The 27,434-nt window shown below is 39.7% G+C and overlaps 1 protein-coding gene across 1 annotated transcript; it reads left to right on the forward strand.

Annotated features, from left to right (window-relative positions):
* Positions 1 to 127: 127 nt before the first annotated feature.
* BCAP29 (B cell receptor associated protein 29) lies at positions 128 to 25,029 on the forward strand. Its single transcript, XM_086610205.1, is given in 10 exon segments — positions 128 to 221; positions 648 to 752; positions 4,822 to 4,829; positions 4,832 to 4,921; positions 7,008 to 7,139; positions 7,142 to 7,157; positions 11,633 to 11,768; positions 14,159 to 14,267; positions 22,504 to 22,604; positions 24,029 to 25,029. Coding segments are annotated over 9 exon segments (723 nt in total). The 5' UTR covers positions 128 to 221; positions 648 to 660; the 3' UTR covers positions 24,068 to 25,029.
* The last annotated feature ends 2,405 nt before the right edge of the window (positions 25,030 to 27,434 follow it).

A 27,434-nucleotide genomic window follows, 5' to 3' on the forward strand; every position in this document is an offset into this window, starting at 1 on the left:
CCCGCGCCGCGGTCCCCGCCGTGCCACTCCGCCCCGCCCCGGCCCGCCCCACGTCCGCCAAGCGGGCGGTGGCCGCCCCGCCTGCGTGCGCCGTCCGCCCGCGCCGCCCCTCAGTGCGGCGGGAAGGAGCAGCTCGCTCTCCGCCCGGCGAGGACCCGCTGTTCGCCCTTCCGAGAGCGGCTCGCCGCCATCAGGCTCAGCCAGGCCCCGGCGCCGAGAAGGTTGCGAAGGCCGAGCGGCCGTGAGGGGGGACGGGACGGGGCGGCCCAGGCCTCCCCGGCTGTGCAGAGGGGAGCGGGGGCGGCGGGAGGGAGCCGTCGGACTGCGGCGGAGGCAGGGCTGCCGCCGGCTCATGGGGGAGCTGCCGCCGGCGGGCCCCGCACTGCCCGCCGAGCCCGGCGCGGCGGCTGGCGTGCTAGTCCGCGCCTCCCTGCGCCGGCGGACGGGCCCTGTCCCCGGGGCTGGTTCGGAGGGGAAGTGGGACACCCTCCCGCCATCGCCGCCCCGGAGCTGCGGTTAAGTTACTCAGAAATATCCCTCTGAGGCCCCGTGACCCAGCGCGAGGCAGCCCGGGCCCGGCGGGGGCTGCCGGGGTGCCGCGGGGCCGGGGTGCCGCGGGCCCGCCCCAGCCTCGCTCTCTCCCGCAGGGCTCCCGGGACCATGACTTTCCAGTGGACGGCGGTTGCCGCCTTTCTGTACGGTGAAATAGGAGTGATTCTCGTGCTCTGTCTGCCGTTCATCTCTCCGCTGAGGTAGGACTTCAGTCGGTGTGCCCGACAACCCCAGCTCGGCCTTCGCGCCGGTTTGGGTTTATTTCAGGTTCTGTTTTTACAAACACTGGGTTCTGCTGCGTCTTAAACTAGCAGGGAGCGAGGCTGAAGGAATGCCGTTCGGGACTTGAGCGCCAGGAGTTTCAAGAATGATGAGCCTCTTTTGAGGAGTTTTGTGTTTGCTTTACACGTTGCTGGTTCATCCGCGCAGCCGTCGGGGTTCCCAGGACAAGCCCCGTTGCTTTCCTTGAGTGAGTGGGACTTTGTCTCCCAGTCGTCTCGGGGGGGTTTTGGAGTAGCCAGCATCCAGGAGAGCATCTGGCTTCCCTTGCTAGGAGCTCAGTAAGGAATGGGAGGACAGTGCAGCCTTTTCAGGAGTAGCTTTACATCGATTTGGTGTGCACTGGGCACCGTGGGAGCTGAAGAGATAAGAGATTATCTGATATTCAAAGCTAACCACGTACAGTGTGTAAGGGCTGTAAGAAATTTGTGATCATTTGTTTTAAAAAATGTGGGCATCGGCCTGATGCAGAAGGTTCAGGACTACTGAAATAAAGGCCTCTATGAACTTGTATACAGATTAACTTAATAGTAACACTTCTGGAACACAACACAAACATTAAGAAAAAAAAATTCATTCCTGTGAGATAAATGCCCTTAGTAAAGGAAACAAAATGTGTTAATTACTCTTATTTTATGGAAAGCCTGCTTACAACCTTATCTTGAGATTCTTTCCTGTAAGTAGCTCTTCAAATTGCATAATATCATTATTTTTATTTATAAGAAATAAACAAAGCTAGCTCCTCTACAAGAAGCAAGAGAAACAGAGTTATAATTTCTTTCCAGAATATCAGTAATTCTAAAAAACAACCAAATAGAATGAAACCTTAAAGCTTTTTTTAAAAAAAAACCGCCCATCTCAGTGTTGTTTAAAAACTGTTACATGTTTGTTTTCTGCATCTTTAGATATATTTAGAATGAAGGATGCAGCTTTTACTGTTAAGGAACAAAACCTAAACCAAAACCCTGCACTATGGGGACTTAGAATTTACCTACTGAAACCTGTGTGAGTCTCCAAAATGGCTGGATCACCCACAGCCAGTATCAATGATTAGTCATGTTTCCTCAACTTCAGAAGTTGAAACTGTTCTAAAATCTAATTTAACTTCTGATTTATTTTTTTTTTCACAAGCTGGCTTGTGAGGAGTTCAGCATTTCAACATAGATTATTGAGTTCTTGTATTTTCTGTTGTTTTCTAATCAAAAGTACAACTGTATGTAAGAGGGGAAAAGTATTATGGGAGTTGTAATCATCAGATTATTAATGGCTTGTATGAGGAAACTAGCTGCAAGAATTTCTGCAGGCTGATGACACATGCAACAGTACTTTGGGAGTATTGAAATAGGTTTCACTTATGACATAAACAGGACTTGAATCCAGTCTTTGTGGCTGAAAAGCAAATTCATAACCTGTAGTGTTACCAAAATTTATTCAAACATTAAACACAGTGCTTTTAATTATAGTCAAAGGATAGATTTTGCCCTTGATTTGTAGCATCCAGCTATTCCTTTGAACAGTGTTTTCTGAAAGAGTGAAATAACTTTATTCTTTATGTGACATGTTCAATTATCGTGTTAACAAAACTGTCGTGGGAATCCTGAGGGGTTAAATATTAGATTTAGCTGCTATGACAGTAACAGTACCAGAGGGCAGCAGTTCTGCCTTGCACATCTTGGTGGCCTGGGAGCTGGTTCTGTCAGAGTGATAAAGCCTGAACAATTAAAAACAGACAAGAAACTGCTGTTCTTTAAAGTTTTGATTTACTTGCTTGTCAGTCTTCAAACAGATTGTTTGCCTCTTTTGTGCATGCTCGTGTTTTGTATAATGAACTCCTTTTCAAATTTGCTAACGAGCTTTTAAATTCCTGAGGAATAAGTACATTGACAATATGAAAATGCAAGTATGCAAAAAGACAGAACTGTAGTGCTAAGTGCGGTACATCTGTAGCGGTGGCTGGTGTAAATATATTATGTTAATCTAACAGATTACAGAATCACAGAGTGTTAGGGATTGGAAGGGACCCCAAAGGATCATCTAGTCCAATCCTCCTGCCACCTAGATTAGATCACACAAGAACATGTCCAGGCAGGTTTTGAACATCTCCAGAGAAGGAGACTCCACAACCTCTCTGGGCAGCCTGTTCCAGTGTTCTGTTACCCTTACTGGGAAGAAGTTCTTCCTCATGTTTAAGCGGAACCTCCTATGTTCTAGTTTACATCCATTTCCCTTGTCCTATCATTGGATGCCAGTGAGAAGAGCCTGGCTCCATCCTCATGACAGTCACCCTTTACATATTTATAAACATTAATGAGGTCCCCCCTCAGTTTCCTCTTCTCCAAGCTAAAGAGACCCAGCTCCCTCAGCCTTTCCTCATAAGGGAGATGCTCCACTCCCTTAATCATCTTTGTGGCCCTGTGCTGGACTCTCTCAAGCAGTTCCTTGTCCTTCTTGAATTGAGGAGCCCAGAACTGGACACAATATTCCAGATGCGGCCTCACCAGGGCAGAGTAGAGGGGGAGGAGAACTTCTCTCGACCTACTAACCACAGCCCTTCTAATACACCCCAGGATGCCATTGGCCTTCTTGGCCACAAGGGCACATTGCTGGCTCATGGTCATGCTGTCCACCAGGACCCCCAGGTCCCTTTCCTCTGTGCTGTTCCCCAACAGTTCCCCAACTTGTACTGGTACATGGGGTTGTTCTTACCCAGATGCAAGACTCTAGGTTTGGTGACTTCTGTCACCAGAAGGAAAGGCAGCATTAAAAATGCAAATGTTGATACTTGTTGAGGAAAAACAAGCGTGAAAATATAACATACTTTGCAGTAAAGACATCTTATTTTTAGCCTGAATATAACTTGGCAGTATGGTTGGTCTAAAGTATCATCAATCAGAGAATCACTTCTTAGTACAGAGTTAGCAAGCTGACTTCTTGTGACTTGTAACTTGATTTAATTAAAGTAAGCTTTTTAGTTGATACAGACTATGGCTGTATGCTATAAAGAATTCTGATTTTACTAGAAGATTTAAATGCACATACATGCTAAAGTATTTTAGTTCTTGCTGGTGCAGAACCAGAAGGAGCCATTGGACATGATGCTATAGTCTAATTTAAATTAGGTTCATAGTAGGTTGGAAACTGCTTTGTTAAAGGACAAATTTTAACAGTCTCTGGAAGATGTAAATACTCTTAACAAAAGTGGGAAATTTTACCTGATACAATGAGACAGTGACTAGCATGCCTGTGTTACATCCCTAATGACATAACTAGGTACTACTACGTTTCTGCAGTAGCACTGATTCTAACCTGCAGCAAAGGACAAGTAGCTGCTCTGTTGTTGTTGTCTCTGTGGGTTTCATTCGTTTGAGCACATCAGATGTTCTTCATTTGTGCTGCAAGTGCGAATTCTTGAAAAGCCCTCTATGCAGTAATACTGAATAGGCAATTGATTGTTTAAACAGAAAAAAATTGGTCTTCACCACCATTTGACCTCTGAAGTTGCTTATGTGACAAATAAATTTATGGTCTTGTAAGATATTTTAACACTTGACAAAATATAAACACGAGAGTTGTTTTGTTTGTGGAGGGGTTTTGTTTTATTTGTCAGCAAGAAGTGTAAGTGGGTAGAAATAATGGAATGGGTTTTACAGTCTTTATCCCATGCCTGAGTTTATTGTAGTCAGGACCGAACACAAAGTAATGCTAGCCAAAGTAAAAGTTAAAATAAAACAGATCTGGAGAGTATCTGCTATCATGTGAGAAGTTTCCAAGTTGAACTAACTGTCTTTGCTTGTATTGACAAGAAACAAAAAAGAGACAAGCAAGTTGGATTGTTGGAAAAGTTGCATATACCTAAATTATATTGCAATAAAGCAGCTGTTTAGAGACCTTACATAAGTCTCATATCAATAACAATGCTCTCTTCTGTGAGGTTATTATGCTCTTCTTTTTGTGTTTAATTATTTTTGAGTAACACAATGCTATTTACAGATGGCAGAAGATTTTATGATTCCTCTATGGAGCAAAATGGCAGTTTTCTGGAACAAGATGTTCCTTACAATAATTGTTTTACTGATCATCTTGTTTCTTGGTAAGTGTTAAATAATTTCTTATCAAATCGGGGGGAAAAAAAACTTGGTATATGAAGTTCATGGCTGTAGATTAATTGAAAGATTCAAGCCTATGTAAGTCAGCGAATTTGTTTAAAAGTTCTACAATAGAATGTAAGAGGAGAAGGCTTATGCTGCATCTGTGTTGGGAATCCAAATGCAATGGTAATATAGTAGTGAATGAGGAGGAAAAATAGAGCTTGGTGTAGGCTGCTGCTTGGTTTCACTTTCTCACAGGAGTAAATGAACTTGAAAGGTTTGATGACAGAATTTGGCTGAGTGGCTGAGTATGCAGTAGGTGGCACTCTTTCTCTTGGTTGCTGGTGAAATAGAAGACCAGGAGAATACATCAAAGTACTGAGCTATTTGAATACTTTTGCTCAGCACAGATACAAAACAGCTGTTGGCTACACTTGTTATGAGTAGATCATAAAGTCTAGATCCTAGACTCCTAAAGTAGGAGTAAAGCTTTAGTGAAACTGGAGCTTGAATGATGGCCATATGCCCAACCGATTTTAATGTAATGTCTGTTCTGACCGCTTTCTGTGGTAAGCGTCTCCTGTATTTCAGTGACAGAAGTAGTTCTCCTCTATGAGTAGAAGTGTTCCAGAGTCTTACAATGAAAATGCTATTTAATTCCAAACTGCTTTAAATACAAAGGAAAAATGCTTGGTTTTATTTTCTGCTGAGAGAAATGTACAGGCACACTGCATATATAACAAAGTCAGACTAGACTGCAATACCAATTCCCAATAAAAAAAAACTCTGGAAATTTAAATATAATTTTAGATCATCTTAGTATTAACGTTAGAAGTAGATCCTTCAGTAAGTGGCTTAAGACTGAAAACTGATAGAGTTCTTTTACTCTTCTTGAACTCTTACTGAAAACTTTGACTAAAGTTTGCTTTTGAGTTGGTGATGGTTGTTGGTTTTGCAGAAAGATAGATTTGGGCTAGAGTAAAGCAGTGACGAGATGCTTGCCCTGTAGCATAAGATGGTAGGTTACTGCAGGTCTAGAATCTTCCTGTCGCACAGGGATATGGACTTTTGTTTGGTCTTAGTCTTTCATTGCATTATTTGAAATTTTACTTCAAATCTTTTTTTTTCCTTTTTCCCTTCTAAATACTTATGGATATAAAAGAGACAGTCGTAAGTAATATTATTCTCACATGGTTTTCTTTGGAGAAATGCAGCAGCTATTCAATAACACGTGGCTAAAATAATCTGCAAGAACTGATGGTGCATCATGAAATGTGTTTTGCTGTTGTGCAGGAGGACATTTTAGGTGCTCTGTTGGCCTTAAGTATGTATGATGACCTTAAGTAATATGAACTCTTAACTGCATTAGCTTTTGTTTTCATATAGGTGTAAGTCCTAATTAATTATTTTGTCCTTTAAAAAGTGTTGGCAGTGTATTGGGCCTTCTGCAGAACTATCAGGAGTATGATGGATGAAAGGAAGCCGAAAGATGGATGAAAGGCAGATGAAAGAAAGCTGAGGTGTAGCTTACTCCCTCTGTTCTGTTTATGTTCAACACTGTGTTACTACAGTCTTCCTATTTTGATGGATGTTACAGAAATAACTTTTTCCCTCTGATTCAAGCATAAAGTAGACACTTCTGTCATTACTAAAATACATGCTTATCTAACAAATTTCATATGAGGCAAGTACTTCAGAAGGCATCTCTTCTTTTTCCCTTTTCTCACTGTTTGTCTGCTGGCTGATTTTAATTCAGTTGTTAGCAGTGACAGTTGACACTGTCTGAAGGATCTATGGTAACATTCGTAGACTATGTTGCTTTGGCTTGATCCCTGGTGGCTGGGTGCAAGTGATGGAAACGACTGTTCAAGCATGTTTTGGGCAATGGTTTGGCATATCTCTGGAAATGTATTATATTGCTTCAGTGATTTATCAAGACCTCTTTAAAATGTATGGATAACATTACTCTTTGTCCTATGCCTATTTGCTGAGCAGAAAGTCAAAAATACATATTTCTAGTACTATGTCTGGTTTACCATACGTGCATACTCACAGATGTGAATAAGATCAAACTGTTTTTGTTTGCAGATGCTGTTAGAGAAGTTAGGAAGTACTCGGCTGTTCATGTGAATGAAAAGGCTGTAAATATCAATACCAATGCCTTTGATCATATTCAGATGAAACTCTTCCGATCACAAAGAAATCTCTATCTCTCAGGTTTTCCTTATTTCTTTGGCTGTAAGTATAACATTTTTCTAATTTCTATGTAGCGCGTTTCTTACAAGAACTATCACACAAAGTAATGCAACTGTAAAAAAAGATTGGAAGGCCAATTTCAAGAAATTAAGAAATAAGTGTGAGCAGATTGGCTATGAGGCAAGTAAGATCAGGGAAAATATACCTTACAAATGTTTGAAGATTGGAAGGATATGTGAGCAACACATGGAAAGAAACATTTGAATGTTTGAGAACACGTCTTTTGCAGGAGAATTTTCTTCAGGGAATACTCATTTCCTTCCTTAAACATGTGCCCTGTGTTTTATTTGTTTTGAACACAGAAAAATGGAATAAAAAAGACCCAAAAACTAAAGTCCTGTTAAAACAATCTTAATATGCTGCAAGAAGGTATTACTGCATCCCTCTGTGTTAAGAAGCAAAGCTTGAGTCTGACTTGAACCACTTTGTCTAAAGCTCAGTGTTAGGAACTGTAAGATAATGTTCTGTCTTCTGAGGAAAGTTTCAGATATTATTTCAGATGGAGCACTTTGTGGCAACTGGCCTACTATGATATTATGATCTTAAGTGCGCTGTCCCTTCTAGGATGTTTAAATACAGCTAATAAAACGGGGTAATGGAAAGGACAGTTCTGTACGGCCCAGCAGTTGAAGCCAAGACTGCCTGTGAATCTTCACAGTAGTCACAAGAACCTACAGATCTCAGTCGGGCAAGGGGCACGTGAACTAATTGGGCACAGATAATTTGAATGAATGGAAACAGACGTGTTGGTCAGATTATTTCCTGTTTGTACACTTTTATGCTGACACTGGGCAAAGAATGCTGACCCTCTTCTGAATGCCTTCAGTGAGCTGCTTGACATTGTCTAGATACGCAAGAGGAACACAGAACAAGGAAATGCCTGGAATCACAGAGACTTCTGACAACCTCCTTCCTCTTGGAGTGATATATTGCTGTTCTAGCTGATCATTGAGGAGCATCATACAAAGAATTGTCAAGGAAAATTAGTATAAAACTTGAATAGGAAAACTTTGGAAAAAATGAAGGCTGTAGCCTTTCACAATAGTGGTAGGAGTGCATCATGTTTTTGTCTTCCTTCAGAAAGGTTAAGTAAATATGCACAAATATGTTTGTGATCTCTGCTCCAAGAGAGGAATAGCTGGATAGTGTCCTACACTAGAGCTGGAAACTGGTCTCCCAGGATCCTACTCCCACTCAGCTTTCAAGGGAGAAAACTTGCCAGGTGGCCCTAATAGATTTTTATTGTGGATAAAAGCTCTGCTCTTGAAGAGGTTTGCATAAGGCCTGTTTGTGGGATACTGGCCTTTCACCAAGATTTAGAAGAAAGAAATACTCCTACAGTAGTGGATAGATCAAAGAACTTTTCTTTGCTTATCTATTAAGCAGGCATAATGTCTTGTCAGAGAAGGGGAAAAAAGTTTTCTGTGAGTTGCTGCTGCTGCTGTCATCCTGCCAAGTTAGGACCACATATAGGTACGAATGAGTACTTGGATGCACTTGGTTCGTTCTTTGGGTCAGTTTCGATTCATTTTAGTACGTCAGCCAATAGGAAAATTCCAGAAGAGTGGTAGATGAAGGTTCCCAAGATGGAGGAGGCTAGAAGCTTGTGACTTGTGGCAACACAACAAAAGCTTTCTCCATCTGTGGTTCAGCGATTGCAGAACACTAGGTACAGGTGAGGAAAATGACCTCTTAGTGTGGGGGTATCAGGGCCAGCCAAAGTTTCATCCACCAACGGTCTGCGTAGAAGAGTAATCAGTAATAGTAATCAGAGATTGTCCACTAGGTAGGACAGAGGCACCCATGCTAATCTGATTGATGTCTTGGAAGATGAGGAGAGCCTGCCAATGCTTGTCTGGCCCTTGTACCCCATGCTGAACCAGAGAGGGATGAGAAGAGCTGAAAACAAAAGGAAAGATAAAGAAACCTGCGGCCACTGCTCAGCAGGGCAGGGGACCAAATGACAAAGGATATGGAAAAGAATGGGCATTGAGTGTCTCGGTTACCACCTACATTACATTGTTTCTTACTGGTAAGGTCTGCTGTTTGTCCTTCCAATTTTGAGCCTTTCAGGAGAGTTGGTGGGGAAGTGTAACATTACCCACAGCGTGAAAGATGTAGCTAGGGAGTACTTGAGCAGATCAGGCATATGCAATTGTGTGACATCCTAGAGGAGGATCCTGGTGACTGCAAAAAGGCAAACATTGCACCTGTCTTCAAGAAGGACAAAAGCAGGATGCAGGAAATAGAGACTAATCAGCCTCACCTCAGTCCTTGGAAAGGTTGTGGAGCAAATCTTACTCATAGCTCTTTCTAGGGACATGAAGGGTATGACGACTTGGAACAGCCAGGACAGATTTGCTGAGGGGAGATTGTGCCTGATCATCTGTGTTGCCTTCTGCAGTGAGATAACTGGCTGCATGGATAAAGGGCAGAGTAGTAGATGTTGAGTGCCTTTAGCAAGACCTTGACATAGTCTCTTGTGGTGTTCTGATAGCTAAATGTGGAAGCATATGGCTGGAGAAGTGAAGAAAAAAGTGGGTGGAAAATTCCCGTGCCTTTGTGCGCAAAGGATAGTAATGCAAATTCTGGCTGGTGCCTCTCAGGGATTGGTAATGGGCTCAATACTGTCTAGTGTCCTGGTTAACAACCCAGTGATGGGATTGAAGGTGCTCTTACCAAGTTTGCAGACAGTACCAAATCAGAGCGGTTGGTATCTTGGAAGGCAGGGCTTCTGTTAGAGTGAGCTAGACAGGTGGGAGAGACCTGCTGCCAGAAATCTCATGAAGTTCAACAAAGGCAAATGCAGAGTCCATCATTACAGGATAACCACATACAGCACGCAGGCTGGGGGCTGGCTGACTGGGTAGAGGGCAGTTTTGCAGAAAGGCCCTGGGATCCTGGTAGACAGCCAGTCATGTACTGAGCTGTATAATAGGGCGTAGTGAGCAGGTCAAGAGAAGTGGCTATTCCCCTTTATCCTGCACATGTGGTGCGCAGGCACTATGTCCAGTTTTTGATCCCCAAAATACTGGAGTACTGCAGCAGGGTACCCAGAAGGTTAGGGGCTGAAACATGTGACCTATGAGGAGAAGATGAGGGAGCTTGGCTTCAGCCAGAAAGAGAGACATTGAAGGGGAGATTCTATTGCTTTCTACAGCTATCTAGTGGTAGGATGTAGAGAAGATGGAAACCAGCTCTTCTCAGTGGATCCACACAGGAATGAAAGAGGCAGCAGGCCAGGAACCTGGGAAATTTTAACTTGTGGTAAAAAGTACTTTTTCTGCTATCAAGAGCAGTCAAATACTGGAACAAGGACCCTGAAAGAGAGTGGAATCTCCATCATTGGAGACAGTGGGAACTCAACTGGACAAGCATTCTCAACCTGTTCCTTCTTTGGAACAGGAGCTTGAACAGGATGACCTCTGGAAACCCTTTTAACCTATGTGATTCTGTTTTAATAATGATGTTTTACTGACTCCTGATTGCTGCATCTATAAATTAATAAGCAATAGTAAAACATGCTAACTCTTGGAAAAGTAGTAACATGGGGACCTTAACTTTTTTGTTAAAATCGGAAAAAAAAAAAAGCAAAAGCAGGGGGGAGGGCTAACCTTGAAAGCCAAAAGGTCTATTAATGCGTTTTCAGTTATGAAAAAGCCAATTACTTGGATTTTCACATTTCTTTTGAAGAGCAGCTGCATAGTTATATTACAGGAATTAATTTAATTCAGTGTTGCTTAGACCTTTCCTCAATTCAGCAGCTTACTGCTTTGAAAGACTCCAAGATGAATAATGACAGTAGTAATGCAAAGAGGTAATCACTAGATCAAATCAAGGGATGTAATTGCAAAGCTTAGATTCGAGATGCCATATGAGTGCTGACATTCACGTATGTTCTGATTTGTACAGTTTAGACAGCACTTTGAAGACTAGTGTTCTCACACTGCTAATTTTATTCTTGTATGACCTGTTATGAAGTTGTATTGTGGTTTGGTTTGGGTTTTTTGTATTGTGCTCATTACTACCATAACATGTTGCTGGGGTCTTGTATTCAGAGATCCATCCCATTTGAAACACTGGGTCGTGTCAGAGTATTTCAGCCTTTAAGCAAGTGGTCTCTGACCCCTTAATAGCTGTGGGTTTTTGGTAGGAGGGAGGTTCTTCATCAGGTAAAATCAGATTTTTTTGATGGGTGAAAATCTTTTCAGTCTCTTATTTTACTATCATTTGTCACCTATGATCCTGGATGTTTCCCTTCAGGTGTTCAAACAGTCCTCTTGTGGTTTTGTTTTCACATCTAAGGCAGAGAGAGAGGAAAGGGGTTGTCTTGTGTTTTTTTTTTTGGTGGTTGTTTTTTTTTTTAATTTGTGCTGTGAATTACTGTGCTGTGAATTACTGTGCTGTGAATTACTGTGCTGTGAATTACTGTGCTGTTCACTGTGTTTCTTCACTAGTGTATTGAGACGTACTGTTACCCTTCTTACTCAGTTGGCAAAAGGGATGGCATCTCATGCAGCTCTGGAAACGCAAGTTAACGATGCTACTGAAGCAGCCAAAAAATACATGGCCGAGAATGAAAGGCTTCAGGAGGTATCTTTGAACTTTTTAAAGTTATTTTCTTATACAGTAAGTAGTTAGTACAAAATATTCTGGAGATGGTTTGCTATAGAATAACATTCATTCTTTTTTTTTCCTTCTGGTGGAAAAAGGAAGAATGTTCTTACAATATGTAATTCAGAGTACTGAACACAAATTTCAGTAGCATTTTATTAACAAAGAAAGCTAAAGTAATCCAAACAAATGAAGTTCTGTCTTTCCAGTACAATTTTCATCAAAGTGGTAATATATTCTTAAAATACCTGTTTGAATTTAATCATGGCTAAGTAGAGGTAGACACTAATTTTATTCTTTTTATCCTAAACAGTTGGCTGTTTAGGTGAGAGCAATAGCAGTCCAGTATGGAAAAGCCTACAATACAGCTGTTCTTCTGCCAGCTGTTTGTTCTAAATAGGATTTGCTCCAGTCCTGAAATGTCTTTTCTGACTTGTAAAATTGGTCTTTTCTGTTCTTGCACCTATTTTTATGGTGGGTCAGCCCATTTCCTGACATCTTCCTTTCACAGTAAGGCACTGCCATAGTATTAATGAGGATATTGCCAATAATTTCTTACCTAAAAGAATCACCAATGGACCAAAGATATGGCTTTTTTTATGAGAAGAATGGAGAAAATTAAGCTATCATTTTTCTGTTGTAGCTCAATATACAGTTGTATACAGGAAGGGAAGTCAGCAAAGATAATAAAGATAAATGTATGAAATCTTGTCTCATAATTGGTTAGTCTGACTTCTCTTGGAAGAGATTGAACCATAAGCTGGACTGCAGATAGCCGGGATATGAAGGCTTTTATAGCATTCTTCAGTCTGGCACATTTTCAAAACAAAATTCACTGCAGTGTCTACAGGTTTCCTTCCAGTTTGTCTGGAGTGGTGTCTATGGTTACCAGCACTCTTATTTTTTTTGTAATAAATCTTCAGTCAAAGAGAACAGACACTGGACAAAAAATACAAGAAGAGATGTAAAAAAATGCAATTGCTTGAGACGTGTCATAAAACAAGGATCACTGTAGTGTGTATTTGTTAGGTATTTCCCAGGTACAAAATGATTCCAAAATTTTGGGATTTGGTGTTTTGTCAAAACCATCCAGACTTCCTCCCTCAGCCATGGAATTTGTCTCTTTACTGCACACTGGTACTTTATTTATTTATCTCTGTCCTGTTGGGATTTGGCCACAAGTCCTCTTTGTTCTGTTTTCACATTCTTAGCAACATGTTCTCTTATCTGCTCATAGGCGAGAGCCAGAAAGTGGAAACTGTATTCCTGTCTGTTTCTATTTGTGTGTTTGATTGCATGTTTTGCAAAAACAGTGTTAGCCACAGGTACAGCCAGCGTGCTGTGACTGGATCTCCATTGTGCTGGAAATGTAAAGCATTCAGAATTGGTTTATTTTAGCTTTATAGAGACATTATGAGTTAAGTTCCTCTGTGGCTTGGCCCCTGCGTTTGCATTCATGTACAAGCGCGCTCCATTCCACCGTCAGAGAGAGGCAAGAGCAATTGCATATCGGGCACTGGCTGTAAGTATAAGTACTCTAAGTTTGCTCTGGTGTGCTAGGTCTGCACCAGCTCCTGTTCAGAGGTTCCATGGAGCACAGTACTTAAGATATAAGTTTACAGAAATAACTATTTATATATTACTAGAAAAAGAGGAGCACAAAGTAAAGGAGGCAATCTGGGGCAAATTTCATGACAAATTTGCTATAGTTTTGTTACCAGCAAACCAATGCAATCTCTGCTCTTTGGTTAAATTGCTTCTGGAAAATTTTCTTCAGCTCTTTTCTTTGGATTGTTTACCAGTCTGTATAAAAAATTATTTTCCTTGTACAAGGAGCATACTGTCTTATGTCTAGTACTTACAGGGCTCTTCCTGAATCCTTTCCTAGTTTCTTCTTGAATTTCAGTGGAAATGGAATCTGGGTATTGAGGTATTCTGAAGGTTGAAGTAGCTGTAAACCTACAAGGAGAGATTTGTGATTTATTACATGATTTAAATTAGAATAAATTATTAGAACAAGCTGCACATGAACATGGCAGTGTTCTGTCAGTTGCAGTCCCAGTGTGTCTTCTGGAAAAGCCATTTATAACCTAAAAAGAAGTTGTGGGTTTTATGCAGAGATAGTAAGTACTCTTACACAGGAGATAATGCCAAACTACTACAAGTATACAATTATATCATCTTAAAACATTGAACATTTTTTTCTTTCTTCCTCTCACCTCAGAATGACTGAGTATCTGCCTGTGTCATGTTGGCACTTGATAAAACCTGTCACTTTGCAAGATCAGGGCTGACATTCTCTGGTTGTTTGGCATTAATGTCAGACTAATGCAAACAAAATTAATTGTGGCAACTGTGGTTTTTAATAGGCCTTGAATGAAAAAGGAAGTGGTAGAAAGGATTCAGCTGAAGCAAGTGATGAAAAGTTGAAGAAGGAAGTTGAACATTTGAAAGCAGAGCTACAGAAGACATCAAATGGTAAGTATTGGTTAGGACTCCTTTGGAGTTAAGAAAAAGATTATTTCAACACTGGATGTCAAAAATTTTTTCTAGGTATAGCTTAACTACATCAGTTTACAGAACACTTGGCTTGGGGTTTCTTTACATTTGACTACGAACTGGAAAAACATGCCATTGCCTTCCTCATATTTTAATAAATGTTTCCATTATGAAAATGTGCACGGTGCAACTTGAACACCTTAGTTAAATTGTAATTATTAACAAGTTGAATCATGGAATGATTTGGGTTGGAAGGGACCTCAAAGATCATCTAGTTCCAGCCCCCCTGCCATGGGCAGGGACACCCTCCACTACACCAGCCTGCTCAGATCTATTTAAGTGGTGCTGACTTGTCTTCATTAATTACGTGACCAGGACATGGAATCAATTGCAGGTTGTTTATAGGCATCAGATTGATCTTTCATGTCGTACATATCAGCCGCTCTTCCTGTATAAAATGGGGAAGTATGTGGTTGAGTTTTTTTCTGTAAAGTAGGGTTTTGGTCAAATAGCAGAAAAGTCCTTGACTAGTATTCTAAATCTATATATCTGCTGCAGCAGAGATGTTAGCTTTTTTTTTTATTATTTTGTCTGTAAGGAAACACGCCTTGCAATTTAGAACATAATACTTTTGTTAGCAGCTTCCGTGTTTAAGGTTTGTGTTGTCAAAACTGCGTTCTTGGGAACCCAAACTGAGATTGAAGCAGATTTTACCTGTTTGGTTCTGTCTTATTGAGATCTGTCAAGGTGTGTGATGCTTATGAACACTTGCTCATCTGAAATTAGTGTTTTTAAGATAACACTGCCTGTGACCTTGTAAGCATTAATCAGATATTCAGACTGTAACAAAATACACGTTTTCATGGTACCAGATAACGTGTTGTCATCAAAACACAGCCCTGCTTTCACATTGCATGGCCCTGCTATAAAGCTGTAAAAATAACAAGTATTTTATTAATCATTTTTCATTGTCCACTGGGAAGATGAATAAGAACAGCAGAACAGCTGTTTTCAGCCGTGTTCAAAGCAACAACAATCTTTAAATAGAGGATCTCATTAGTTCACATTCTTAGGCAGGTTTGATTGTGGGTTTTCCCTCTCCTGCTGTTTTCTTAAAGGAAGGGGGAAAACTGCCTTTGAAGTGACAGGATCAATGAAAAACGTAAATGCATATGTTGTATTTAAACTAACCAGTGGTATGTAACACTAATATAATGTAAGCTTTTCAGTGAGGAATGCTAGAGAAAGCTAAGGAATAGATTTGCCACATGCTGCTTCAGCTGCATTCTCCCTGTGGGCTGTTGTCCATCCAAAAGATGTATAAATTAAGGCATGCTTGAGTCTTTCTTTTGTTAGGGGTAAAGTAGGGGAGAGGGTCTTTTTAAGGAATGAATAGGAAAATATTTTCAACCCTTCCCCTGATGCCATCCCCCTCATTGCCAGAGCAGCAAAGCCCATGGTTACATTAATTACCATCGTCAGCTGTGTTAAGGTATATCTGTCTTTTTTTATAAGCTTTCTTTTACATTATTTTTGAGCAAATTGATAGCCAGAAGCTTAAAGTACTTGATAGCAGCCACATCTGTAGACACAGCTTTTTATGGATTGTTAGAGATCTAATGTGAATCAAATTTACTGTTGTCTTTTGAAGCTTCTGCAACTGAGCAAGTGAATGTTGAGTTTCATGTTTGCTAAGTATGAGCGGTGCATTACACAGTATCCAAGTTGAGACTGAGAAGCTAGTTTTACCACTTCTTAACAATTTGTTTCATGCCACTGAGCTCACATGACTAAAGTAACCTGTCCTTTGTGTCCACAAAGTCCAATCCATGAAATTTAGGGGGTATTTTGGAGGGAAGAGGGAGTGAAGAGTGTGGGGGGCTGTCATCTAGTAATGAAACAAAGTAAAACTAGTATAAAAAGGAAAACTTCACTAGTTTGGTTTTGGGGGGGTTGGTTTTTTATTTTTCATCTATAATATCAGAGTCAGAAATTGTGTTCTTATTTGGTTGGGGTTTTGGGTTTTTTGCTGCTTGGATAAAAAACCAAGCATGATGTTTTTCACAGAGCAGTTTCCAATATCCATTTTCTGGTCTGGCACACTTGTTGAGCTACTCACGCCTGGCGATAGGGCGATATATTGCTTTACAGTAGGCCATGTGTTGAAAGGTGCGTTGCCTCATAGAGTGACGCCCAGGAAGAATCCTAAATGTAAGTCTGCTTCATGAAGTCTGCTTCATGTTTAAATAACACAGTTTAGTATCAGATTAGTGTTCTGACTTCAGGGGAGATCCAAATTTTCTGTAAGGTTTGGATCCACTGTTTACAAATTCTGGCAGATAAAATAGTGTATGTCTCCTCTTTCTGAAATTCTGACTGAAATTATAGTGTAGACAGTGAGTATTGCAGACTTTCAGGAGATGCATCTCTAGTTCTTCAGCTTTCTATCTTTTACAGGAAACACAGTCTACATCATTTTTTTTTGTCTGCTTAACCGTAAGTGAAATCCTAAGTTAAGAAGACGTTTTGCCATCTACTGTGCTTTGGGCAGGGGAGGAGGAAGAATGAAAATACAAGACAAAGAGACTGAGTAATGAAATTACTGAAGTCTGAGGAAAAGTTAGAAATGAGTGAAAAAGATTTCAGCCATTTTTTTTTTTTCTTTTCGTACTTGACTTTCCTGTCCCCCTTGATGTCCTTTTTTGCTTTATCGTGGAAGTGAAGAAAAGGGGGTTAGTTCTTCACTACTTTATTGCAGACCCACATACTGGGGGTTTTATAGGCACCCAGCAGTGGGGCTAGCACTTTCAGAGCCTAAATCCATTTTTAGCATACCTGGACATGTAATAACATGACTGTTAAGAAGCCTTCTGAGATGGTGTTTTTTGTGATAACACTTGTGTATTATGAGAAGTGTCTCACTGGTACCTGGAAATAATATACATACTCCTAGGAGCACTCACTGCAGATGTGAGAATGTTTCTCCTGTGACACAGATATACTTCTAACAAAATGGTGATTCACATAATTAAAGGCTCTCAGTATGGCTGCTGGTCTCAGACCTATAGAATTTTCTGGGGAAAGAAGAAATGCGATGATATTGTTTCATTTTGATAGCTTTGAAAATTACCCAAAAGCTACAGCAAAAAAGCTATCTGCACCTGGTCATGAGGTCAGAGCCTGAGAGAAGTTTTATAAAGCAGCTGCCCTTAGAGCAGTCCTTGAGTTGGTGGCAGAAACGGGACTTTTGGTGTATTAACTTTTTCTTGCTCACAGATCCCACACTGTGGAAATGCTGATGTGTGAAATGTCCATTTGTTATGATGGGACCCTTTGGGCAGGAGGGAGACTTCTGCCATGCTGTACTATTTCACCTTCTCTCTCAGGTCATTTTTTTGATGATGCTGTCCTAGTGTATAGTAAAGGCTGCAGCTTCATTTACACAACAGAAATTTATACAGAACAGCTAGTATTGGTCAAGTCTTGTGGCAGAACACGCGGGTGGCAGACTCCTGTTCAGCTTGTTGATCCCTCACTCTTCTAATAATATTTCATGGTGAATCACGTGTACCTAAAGCTTCTGCCTGTGTCTGATGTAGCATAACAGGCACTGTGTTCCCCAGCACCTGTGTGCAGTTATTGAGCTGTGACCTTGTTGTGTCTTTGAGCTGTCTGTAGTGCTGCATCAAGACAAAACCCAAAGACCCTTTTTTGGTCTCTGCCATTAGGATTTCAATTTGGGAAGTGTGTACTGACTCACCAAAGTCACTTAGGTGCTCTTGAACTTTAGTTCAACTTTTTCTGAGAATACTCTCTATTTATATAGTGTTGTCATAGACATACAGTGGGGCAGTAGGAAATTTGGAAGAAACTTTCATGCATCCTTTAATGAGGTTTGTTTTGTGTACGGAATGTGTCACAAGAGTGCTTTTTGTTTCATGGTTGCGTAGTGTTGAAGGAGACAGTAAGAGAGCAACAATTTATGCAGAGGGCAGATTCTGAAATAGCTTTTAATTGTTCACTATTCTAGAAAGTATGCATGTACAGATGTACAACTCTTGTTAAAAAGATGTAAATACAAACATTGGGAATATGTTTCATAGGACTGCCAGGGAGTTCAACTCTGCCTCTGTGTTGCCAGGCAGGCTAGTGCTGTGTATGAAAACTATATATATGTTGATGTCCATCATAGCACTCTAGTTTTTAAAAACAAACAAATAAAAAAATCACCCCAGAACCCCAAACTATCAGCTTTGTTTTGGAAGTTGGGAGTAGGAGATACAAGTTAAAAGAATTGGCCATGGTCTCATGATATTTAGCAGATGGCAGAGGGAGGTTTAGAAACAAAGTCCACCTTGCTTAACCTTACTTTTTAACTGTGAGATCATAACCTTGGTGGGAGCTATTGTACAATGTCACATACAAGAAGGGTTGATATTCATGTTTGTTGATTCAGAGGATGATGCTGCATACAGCAAGCATGGGTTTGTTATACAAGGCCCTTTATACCATCTGAAGATGCTGTAACATCTCTTTTCTAACAAAATTTTGAGGTTGCACAAGGTACTTGGAGCAAATTTGTGTATAACATTTTGTCCCTGCCTTCTCTTTTTAAACTTTATCTGACCATTACATCTTAAGAAGAGAATTTAGAATTAGTGTGGAATTACTCGACTGGAGTTCTGTTCCCAGCTTTACAACATAGTTGTTGACAAATCTTTCGTCTCGTCAGTGCCTAAATGCTTAAATGTGAATAGTTTTTTCTCAACTTGAAGACTCTTAAAGAGAGGGATCTATCTTAGTGTTAAACTAGTCCAAATTATTTGGGGTTTAGACTTACATTGTGAGCAATGCTAATTTAAGTTCCAGATCGTTTCCTTAGTAGCAAGCACTGTAAGTCAAGTGATTTAGTTACCAGGACTAGTAGTTGTGCAGGGAAATGCCCAAAGAATCATTGGCTGCTTTTGTTCCTATTTGGTTTTGTTTTACTGTTTGGTTCTCCGTCCTTGTTGAAATGAGAAGATAATAGAAATGCTACAGCTACTGGGCTGTGGAAACCTCTTCAGAGTGATTTTAGTCCCCATCTTGCTTTGACTTCAGAGGAATCTGAAGTAAACTATCTATCCTGGAACAGCATATAGAGAATGTGGTAAGGGAAAGACAAGTTTGCTGCTTCTCCCAGACTGTACATGTTACCGTAGTTTAAGGAGCTCCTGTCACACCTTAAGTGTAAAGGGATAAAGTTTTCCATAAATGCCTTCTGTTGATATACTGCCCTAAGAATTTTTTTTTTTTTTGAAGGGAAAGGGAAGAAATGAAAAAGAATAGCCCACCTCTCACAGTACTGAGGCTGGATTCCAGTTTGGAGACTTTGATGATGCCTCACATTAGTTGCATTAATGTAGAAGCAGCATTCTCACCCTCCCCACCTACTCATCCATTTACTTGGTAGGAACAATCAGCTGCAAGGTTTTGCTTGCTGCCAGTCCAGCTGTTTGTCTCCTGTGAGGCAAGTAACAGGCCAGATGGAAGCCTGAAATAGAAACTGACTGTATTGTGTACACAAAGGATCTTCTGTTTTCTGCTGGGTCAGTGTTCATATGATATAAGCCATATGACAAACAATATTTTTTTTTACAAGGGTGTTTGTGATAGGACAAGGGTAATGACTTTAAACTGAAAGAGGGTAGACTTTGGATATAAGGAAGAAATTTTTTATAATGAGGGTGGTGAAACACTGGACCAGGTTGCCCAGAGAAGTTGTAGATGCCCCATCCCTGGAACTGTTCAAGGGCAGGTTGGATGAGGCTTTGAGCAACCTGGTGTAGTGGAGGGTGTCCCTGCACATGGCAGGGGGCTTGGAACTAGATGATCTTTGAGGTCCCTTCCAACCCAAACCGTTCTATGATTCTTACGTACCTGCATGATTGCCTTGGTTGCACTGCAGTATTCGTGCAATGGCAAAATAGTTGAGCAGTGATGTAAAGTAGTCGAGCAGGGATGTACGGATGATCTCCGTTACTTGACAAAAAGACATCCAGAGAAGTCGGCACGCTGGACGATTCACATTGTCAAAGATGAGATGCTTCTCTCTATTGTGTGGCCCCAACAGGAATGAGTCTGGATTTGGTTTTGGGGTTTTGGTGGAGACTTTTTTGTCCATAGCCAACACTGGTGTAAAGGACAATCTGTTCTTCGCTTTTTCTTCGTCTAGTGTTAGGTGAAGTATTTCCCTCATACATCTGTTTTGGTCAAAACATTGAAACAGTGCCGAGGCTTGTTTGCTTTCTTGATTTGCAGTTACTTTTAGATATTTTGTTAATCTTTTAAAGATATAGTAACTTATAGTTGCAACTAAAGTACTATGCTGCTGCTTGTGAACAGCTAAATAGTGTTAGATCCTTAACATTGAGTTACGACTTCTTCAGAAATTAGATATTATTAATTTTTATTGTAACTGTGTACAAGAATGTTTAAACAAGACTTTCTAATTAGCAGATGCTTCAAGAGGTGAAATGACATATGCATGTTTATCTGCAACTTAAAATTCAGAAGCTTATCAAATTGTTACAAGTTTATTTGAGTGAGTTCCAAATTTTAGTGTTGAATATTTTGAACAGTAGCAAGATCAGAGAAAGAGTAAATGCAATTGGGTTTGACTTGGCAGATGTTGGAAATCATGGTTATTCCAAATACCGGAACCTTCAGAAAATGGTTTTTGTGTTGATGCTGTCAAGAATGCATTAAAGGATGAAGGATATCTGTGTAAGAGTATGGAAATGGAAGAAAGGACGTGAAGAGATGGGATGAATTTTTGACCATGTTGGAATCAATAGTCATAAGTGTAATTAACTTCAGTAGACCAGAATTTCAGACTAGGTAGAACTCCTATTACTGGAAAACCACTTGCACACTTTTAAAATGAGAATGATTTGGAATTTCTACATTCAGATTGATTTATTTAAAATAGCAGAAATGCTGGGGGAGGGTGTCTTCGTTTTTGCATGTAGGAAAGTGGTCAAATCTCTTGTGTCCTGATATTTCAGGAACTAGCACCCAAAAAGAAGCACGGTTCAGATGAGAGTCCTTATAGTGAGGTGCTTAACAAAAACCACATCTAGCTCATCTTTTGAGAACAGGCTCTTACAGAGGTGCTGCAATTATTGACTGTCTTGGAGGTCTCTGGGAAAGAAACAGTTTAGCTTACAGTCAAATGATAGATCCACATTTTTGGAACAAGGAAATTTCAAATATTTCTTTTTTGTTTGTACCATTGACATTTGTTTTTTAAATATGGCTATGTGAGGCAGCCTTATAGGTCATTAACAATGTTTTTCTGTTCTAGCATGAATAAATCAAGTTTTAAATTATACCTGTGCTGCTACAGCAGAGAAATATAAAGATACCTGAGATACCTATAGCAAAGGAGTATAAAAATGTCTAAATGGCCTTACTTGAATGCTTACATAACAGCTTAAGAGAAGGGCTTTATGAAACTTTATGCTGATTTACCCTGCATTGTAAATTAGCCCCTATGGAGTCCTGGGCTGTTTTGTACTGCAGCATAGACATGCTCTCAGTTTATTGCTGTTGAGATTGTGAGTAGTAATAATTACTTTTTCTCATGTTAAAAACCTGTTCATGGTTTTATATCCTGCCACCACCATTTCTGCCTCCTCATCCATAAAGTGATACTTCTCGTGCGTGGTAAAATATGTCACAGAGTGAAATGGAGGCATCTATGCTCCTGTGATAATGTGTTCTCTCTCTCTTTTTCCCCATGTTTCATAGACAGCCTCAGTTGCTTTGCTAAAATCTTGCCAAGTGTTTGAGTTTCCTCTTTGTTTTAAGAGGGCCGACAGTTTTGGTTTTGGAGTTGTAGAGTTTTGCTTTTCTGGAACTGTCTTCTGCAATGTGACAGAACAATGTAGTCATCACTAACTTTTCACCTCTGTTAACAGCTTATTGGTCTTGCCTTTGCCTTTCTTACAGCCCTTTCCTCTTCCTCGTGCTGCTCTTCCTGAAGATGAGTCATTCTCTTTCCCCTCCCCGTCCTGCACATCTCTTCCTGTGTCCATCTGTGATGCTTTGTTTTAATTCAAGCTTTTTTAGAGGAAGGATTGTCTAGTGCAGTGGAGCCCTAATGCACAACTAGGGCTCTGAGGAACTGTAGGAATACAAGTAATAATTAAAAACTAATTCTTATATTTTACAGCTCTCCACAAGGCAAATATTGAAGTGACTTCAGTTAAAAAGCAGTCTGAAGGCCTTAAAAAGGAGTATGATCAACTGATGAAAGAATATGAACGACTTCAGGTAGGTAGTTCTGGATCACTATACGAGCATGATCTTTGGAAATTGTACCAGCAAAACTCTGCTTGTTGGGTATTTATTATGCAAGAGAATTCATCAAAATCTTTATTGTGGCATAAAGTTACAATGGGCAGCGCTCCTTAAACGTCATCAAAATAGTAGAATTTTGTTTTTCAAGGACTGGATGGCAAAGCTATTAGCGTTTTTTTTTTTTTCGCTTCAGGTGACAAAACTCAGGTCATTGTTGGACTTGATTTTGCTGTTGCTTGGGAAATGAGATTCAGTTAGTTTTGCATGTGATGATCAAACTGAAATCTTGTAAGAAAATGATAGGAGTAGTGTGTGTGTAGTATACACATCATTTATAAGAGTAATCTTATTTTGTTTGGTCTTTAAACATGCTTTTGCAATACTGGATTGTAAATGTTGCAATACTGTTGATATACAAGAAAAAAAAAACATACCACTAAACCCAAGAACAAACATCCTAGGCTAAGAACAGGCTACTATAAAAATTCAAACTGAAGTACAAAATTAAAAAAAAAAAGAACCATAGCAAGCAAAAACTGAATTAGCAGTTTGAGTTTGCATATGCACATGGCTGTAATACCTGTAATATATACAGTAATTGTTTATGGTAGAACTGGGAGTCTGCCTGTTCTTTAAGTTGTCTGGCAAGTGTTCGTATGTTCCATGCCTAACGACTGTCTCAGAGTTCAACTAAAATTCAATAAAAATGAAAGTTAGCCTGCTTACAAGTAATGATCTTGGGAGAAAATAAATTATTGATGTTAAAATTATGGTGACCTGCTTTTCAAGAAGAGCTGGGTTTTGGTCCTGTATTAGTAAAAAAAAAAAATATTTAAAAGGCAAATTTGGGCTGGTTATCTTTTTCCTTATTCTGTGAAGCCACCTACTGATTCCTAGCCTCACCCTATTATAGGGATTGCTCAGTGGATCTCTGTGTTTGAGTTAAGAGCACCATGCCTGTCCTATCTTCGTTGTGCTTCCCTGTGTCATAAGCTGTAGTAGTCCTGCTGCATTTCTAACAGTCTTGTGGTCTAGAACACACATGCTTACAGTTTTCTGTGTTTACCTCTGAATGGAAAAGACAAAGGTACTGAGCACACAGTAAGATGCAACTCTGAAGGATAAATCAGTTGATAGCAGAAAGTGTTTTCTGTTACGTTTGCTGCTCAGTTCAGCTTTAATGTGAACAGGGAACAGAAGCAGGCTGCGTGGCTGTTCCTGTGCTAGGATCAGAAATGCACGTGTTATTTGGGGTAGTATTGATGGGACTACAACTTTGCAGGGTGTATAGTGAACAAATCGGGTATGACTGCAAGGAGGCAAAATGTGGCGTCTGGAATCAACGGTTTCTGATCTTGACAAACATTAAAAAATGTTTTTCATCTGTCTCTTTTCAGGACAGTTTAAATGACGCAGAAGACAAGAAAGACCTGTAGGTGCATCTAAGATGGATGGCATCAGTACGGTTGCTTCAGCGCGCAAAGCCTTGTGCTGTTTAGGCTCCTGATGTGGATCTGAAACAAAACTTGATTTTTTGAAAAGCACGTGCACGGCAGGTCACTATTCAGATTCCTCAAATATATCTTGATTGCCAAAATGTTCTGTGTTGCAAATAAAATGTTAAGTGGCTTACCTGATTTATCTTGGAGTTTGTCAGTGCTCTTGTGAGGAGAAACTCAAAAAAAAATTCTTTCAATTCCATCTGGAGCAACTCAACTGTTCTCCAAGCTTTTGCCTTCCAGAGTGGTAACAGGTCATGCACCATTTGCTTGTAGCATTTGAGTGAGGTTGTGTATCATGCTATATTGTAACAACACAATTACCTAAACCTCCTTTGCAACACCCCTTTGGAGTCTTCAAAAATTCAGTTACCAGTGGGTTGAAGAAGGCTGAAAGCTTTTCATCAGCCATTCCACTTTAGTGGAAAATTGAATGACAATCAATCTAAGGAAAATAAAGAAACTACATTTCTAAATCCATCCCACTAGCTTCTGACTTTCACTTAGACACATAGATGAGTGTGTTTTAACAAATAATATTTTGCATGCCTCTGGTTTATTTTTCTTTAATATATTGGATTATTTCAGTTTTCATAACCAAAGTTTTGGATTGGTGGGTATTAACTTTCTGTACTTTTACACTGTTTACATCTGTTTACTCTGTATGTGCCACCTAACTTCTTTTGCCTTGCTAAGTAAAAATTCTTTTTAAATGTAGATAGTTGGGTTTGTTTTGGTTTGTTTTCATGGATACGATACCTCAAATAAATGTGCACTGTTTTGCATAAGCCCTTTTTGGCATTCAGAAAGTTGCTTTGAATTTCTTTTTTGTTAGCTCGTTCCAGTTTATATTTGAAAGTTGAATATGTTTGTTATATTAAAGGGGTTGTTTAAGTTCATGAGTTTCTGGGTTTATTCATGTAAATCTCTCCCAATATACTGTCTCATCAGAGTTAATGGGTATATACACAAAGAACAAAATACACTTCTAAGTTGGTGATATTTAACTTTTCCTGGAAATACAACCTTCATAGGGGTAGTTTTGATTGCTCTGGAAATAGGATTTGTTTAGCTTAGAATTTAAACATAGCATATGAAGTACTACAAAGCATTTTAACATAACATATTAAATAAGAATGCATAAGTTTTTAAAAAAATACTTCATCCTTGCTGAAGTAGTACAGAATGTGTTCTCAGAGATTCTACAACACTGGAGATTTCTTTATTCATATCAAAACTTTCAGGAAAAGCTACAGATTTTAATACCCGCATACACACAAGCTTTGGTGATGTAGTTGAATGCATCTTTCCCCCCCCTCCCCCCCGCCCCCTTTCTGAAATATTTAAAATTATGGCATGGTGTTATCTCCAGTCTGATCTAAAGACTATGGTTGGAAGCCTTAGAGATATAACAGCAAGTGCTGTTTTTAATAACAGAACTAAAAACTCCTCTGTTTGTCTTTAAGACCTGGAACAAAAGCAAGCATGACTGACTTATTATTTACCGTTGTTATCTACTCATTAATTTTCAAGCATTTCTTCCTGTACTATAAGTACATAATTAGCAACTTACAATTAAAGATGTCATGCACGGAACTCTTCATGCTTAAAATTTATCTTAGAAAAAATAACATGTAACAAAAAAGGGGTAGTTGTGAATGCACTGTTATTGTCAGTACTTCTCCTTGAGAAGGAAATCTGAGTGCTTAATGGTAACTTTTACCGTAGTGCATGACTGAAGTGTGAAGGAGTGCATAGAGTACGTACTGCTCCTCAGAAGCTGGAATGATAGCTGGTGTTTTTAAACGTGCAACATTCGTTCAACACGTGGTCCTCACGCGCTGCCCTCTGTGATTACATCCCTCACCTTAGCCTAGCAGTTTCCTGCTGACTGCTTGGAAGATGGGATCCGCTTGTTGAGAGATTGAGGAGAAACAGCTTAAAACAAAAGAAAAAACGCTGCGTGTCAAGTCACAAAGTATGTTGCCTTAATTAAAAATTAGAGACTGCTTAAAACCCACAGACTTTCTGCTTTGCCTCTGGTCATTTCTTTTGTCATTTTCGTTATTCGTCTCACCAGATTTCCCTGTCACAGACTAGAATATGGCCGTCACCGTTTTTCTACTCCTGTTGCGGATGGTTGCACACGTTTGACTCGTGTTATCATGTGCTCAGTTCTTTGGAATCCCAGATTTGTTCACATAAAAATAATCTTTTGTTACTCAGATCGAAAATATTTTGTAATAGCTGCTTTGTAGAACTGTATTCTTGGAAAGAACATGTTTCTTTTGTAAAATCAGAAGTCTAAATTAGTATATCTAGAAATTCCAATAGACGACAAGTCTTCCAGAATATTTTGCATTTCCATTGTTTCACAATACTTCATACATGTTTGGAGCTTGCAGGAGTCTGGGTTTAAGTACAATTTTTTCATTGGTAATATTTGAATTTGGTTGATAGACAAGGGAAAGAGTGATTCGAAATTTCATGTTTTTGTCTCCTAATCTTTCAGGCTGTTTAGTTAGATTTTGTTCATGTTTGCCTGTTGTATAGGAAAGTGCTGAAAAAAGGTTAAATCTCTACTAATAGTGATGGAATTAAAATTGCTTCCTGTACTCATGTTTGACAGTTGAATTTATTCTGGCTATGCCTCCAGAAGTGAGAATTCAGAGCTGTTTAAATAACATCAAAGTAATTGTCTGGTTGTTGTGGAGCTTTTTTCTCTCTTTACAAAAGTAGGAATGTGCATTTTCAGTACTTTGGAGGGGAAGCATAGGAGAGAGTATTAATTCTGAAATATTTGCACAGGTTTAACTTGGTAGTAACTTTCATAAAAAAAAAAAAAGATGTGTTTTCATGTTTTTTTTTCATAAACCCCTTTTTCTGCTGAGTCAAGAAAGCAGTGAGGTCATGGTGGGTGCATGAGAACTGACCTGAATGTTAATAGAGCTAACTACATGCCTTGGTGTTTCCTTAAATGAAAGCACCCTTAGCTAGGCAGGATGTTTTTCTCTTTTTCTGTTTTGCAACAAACATCTGATAAGATATCTTCTTCAATAACACAAACTGTGCACCATCTTTTCTGAAAAATGTACTCCTGCGTTAGCATTACCTGTAATTGCTGTCACAGCAGTCCCTACCTACGTAGTCTTGTTGAAAAGACACTGCATTTTCCTAGCTTGTTTTGAAGGGTGAAAGCTCTGGTTTTCACTCAGCATTGAAAATAACATGTAAATTTGCCTTTCCAAATGTGAAGTTATTGTGGAAGTATTACACGACTGCCTCAGTTCTTGAGTGCTCCTTG

The sequence above is a fragment of the Tauraco erythrolophus genome, chromosome 4, assembly GCF_009769465.1.
Source record: "Tauraco erythrolophus isolate bTauEry1 chromosome 4, bTauEry1.pri, whole genome shotgun sequence".
Classification (NCBI taxonomy): Eukaryota; Metazoa; Chordata; class Aves; order Musophagiformes; family Musophagidae; genus Tauraco; species Tauraco erythrolophus.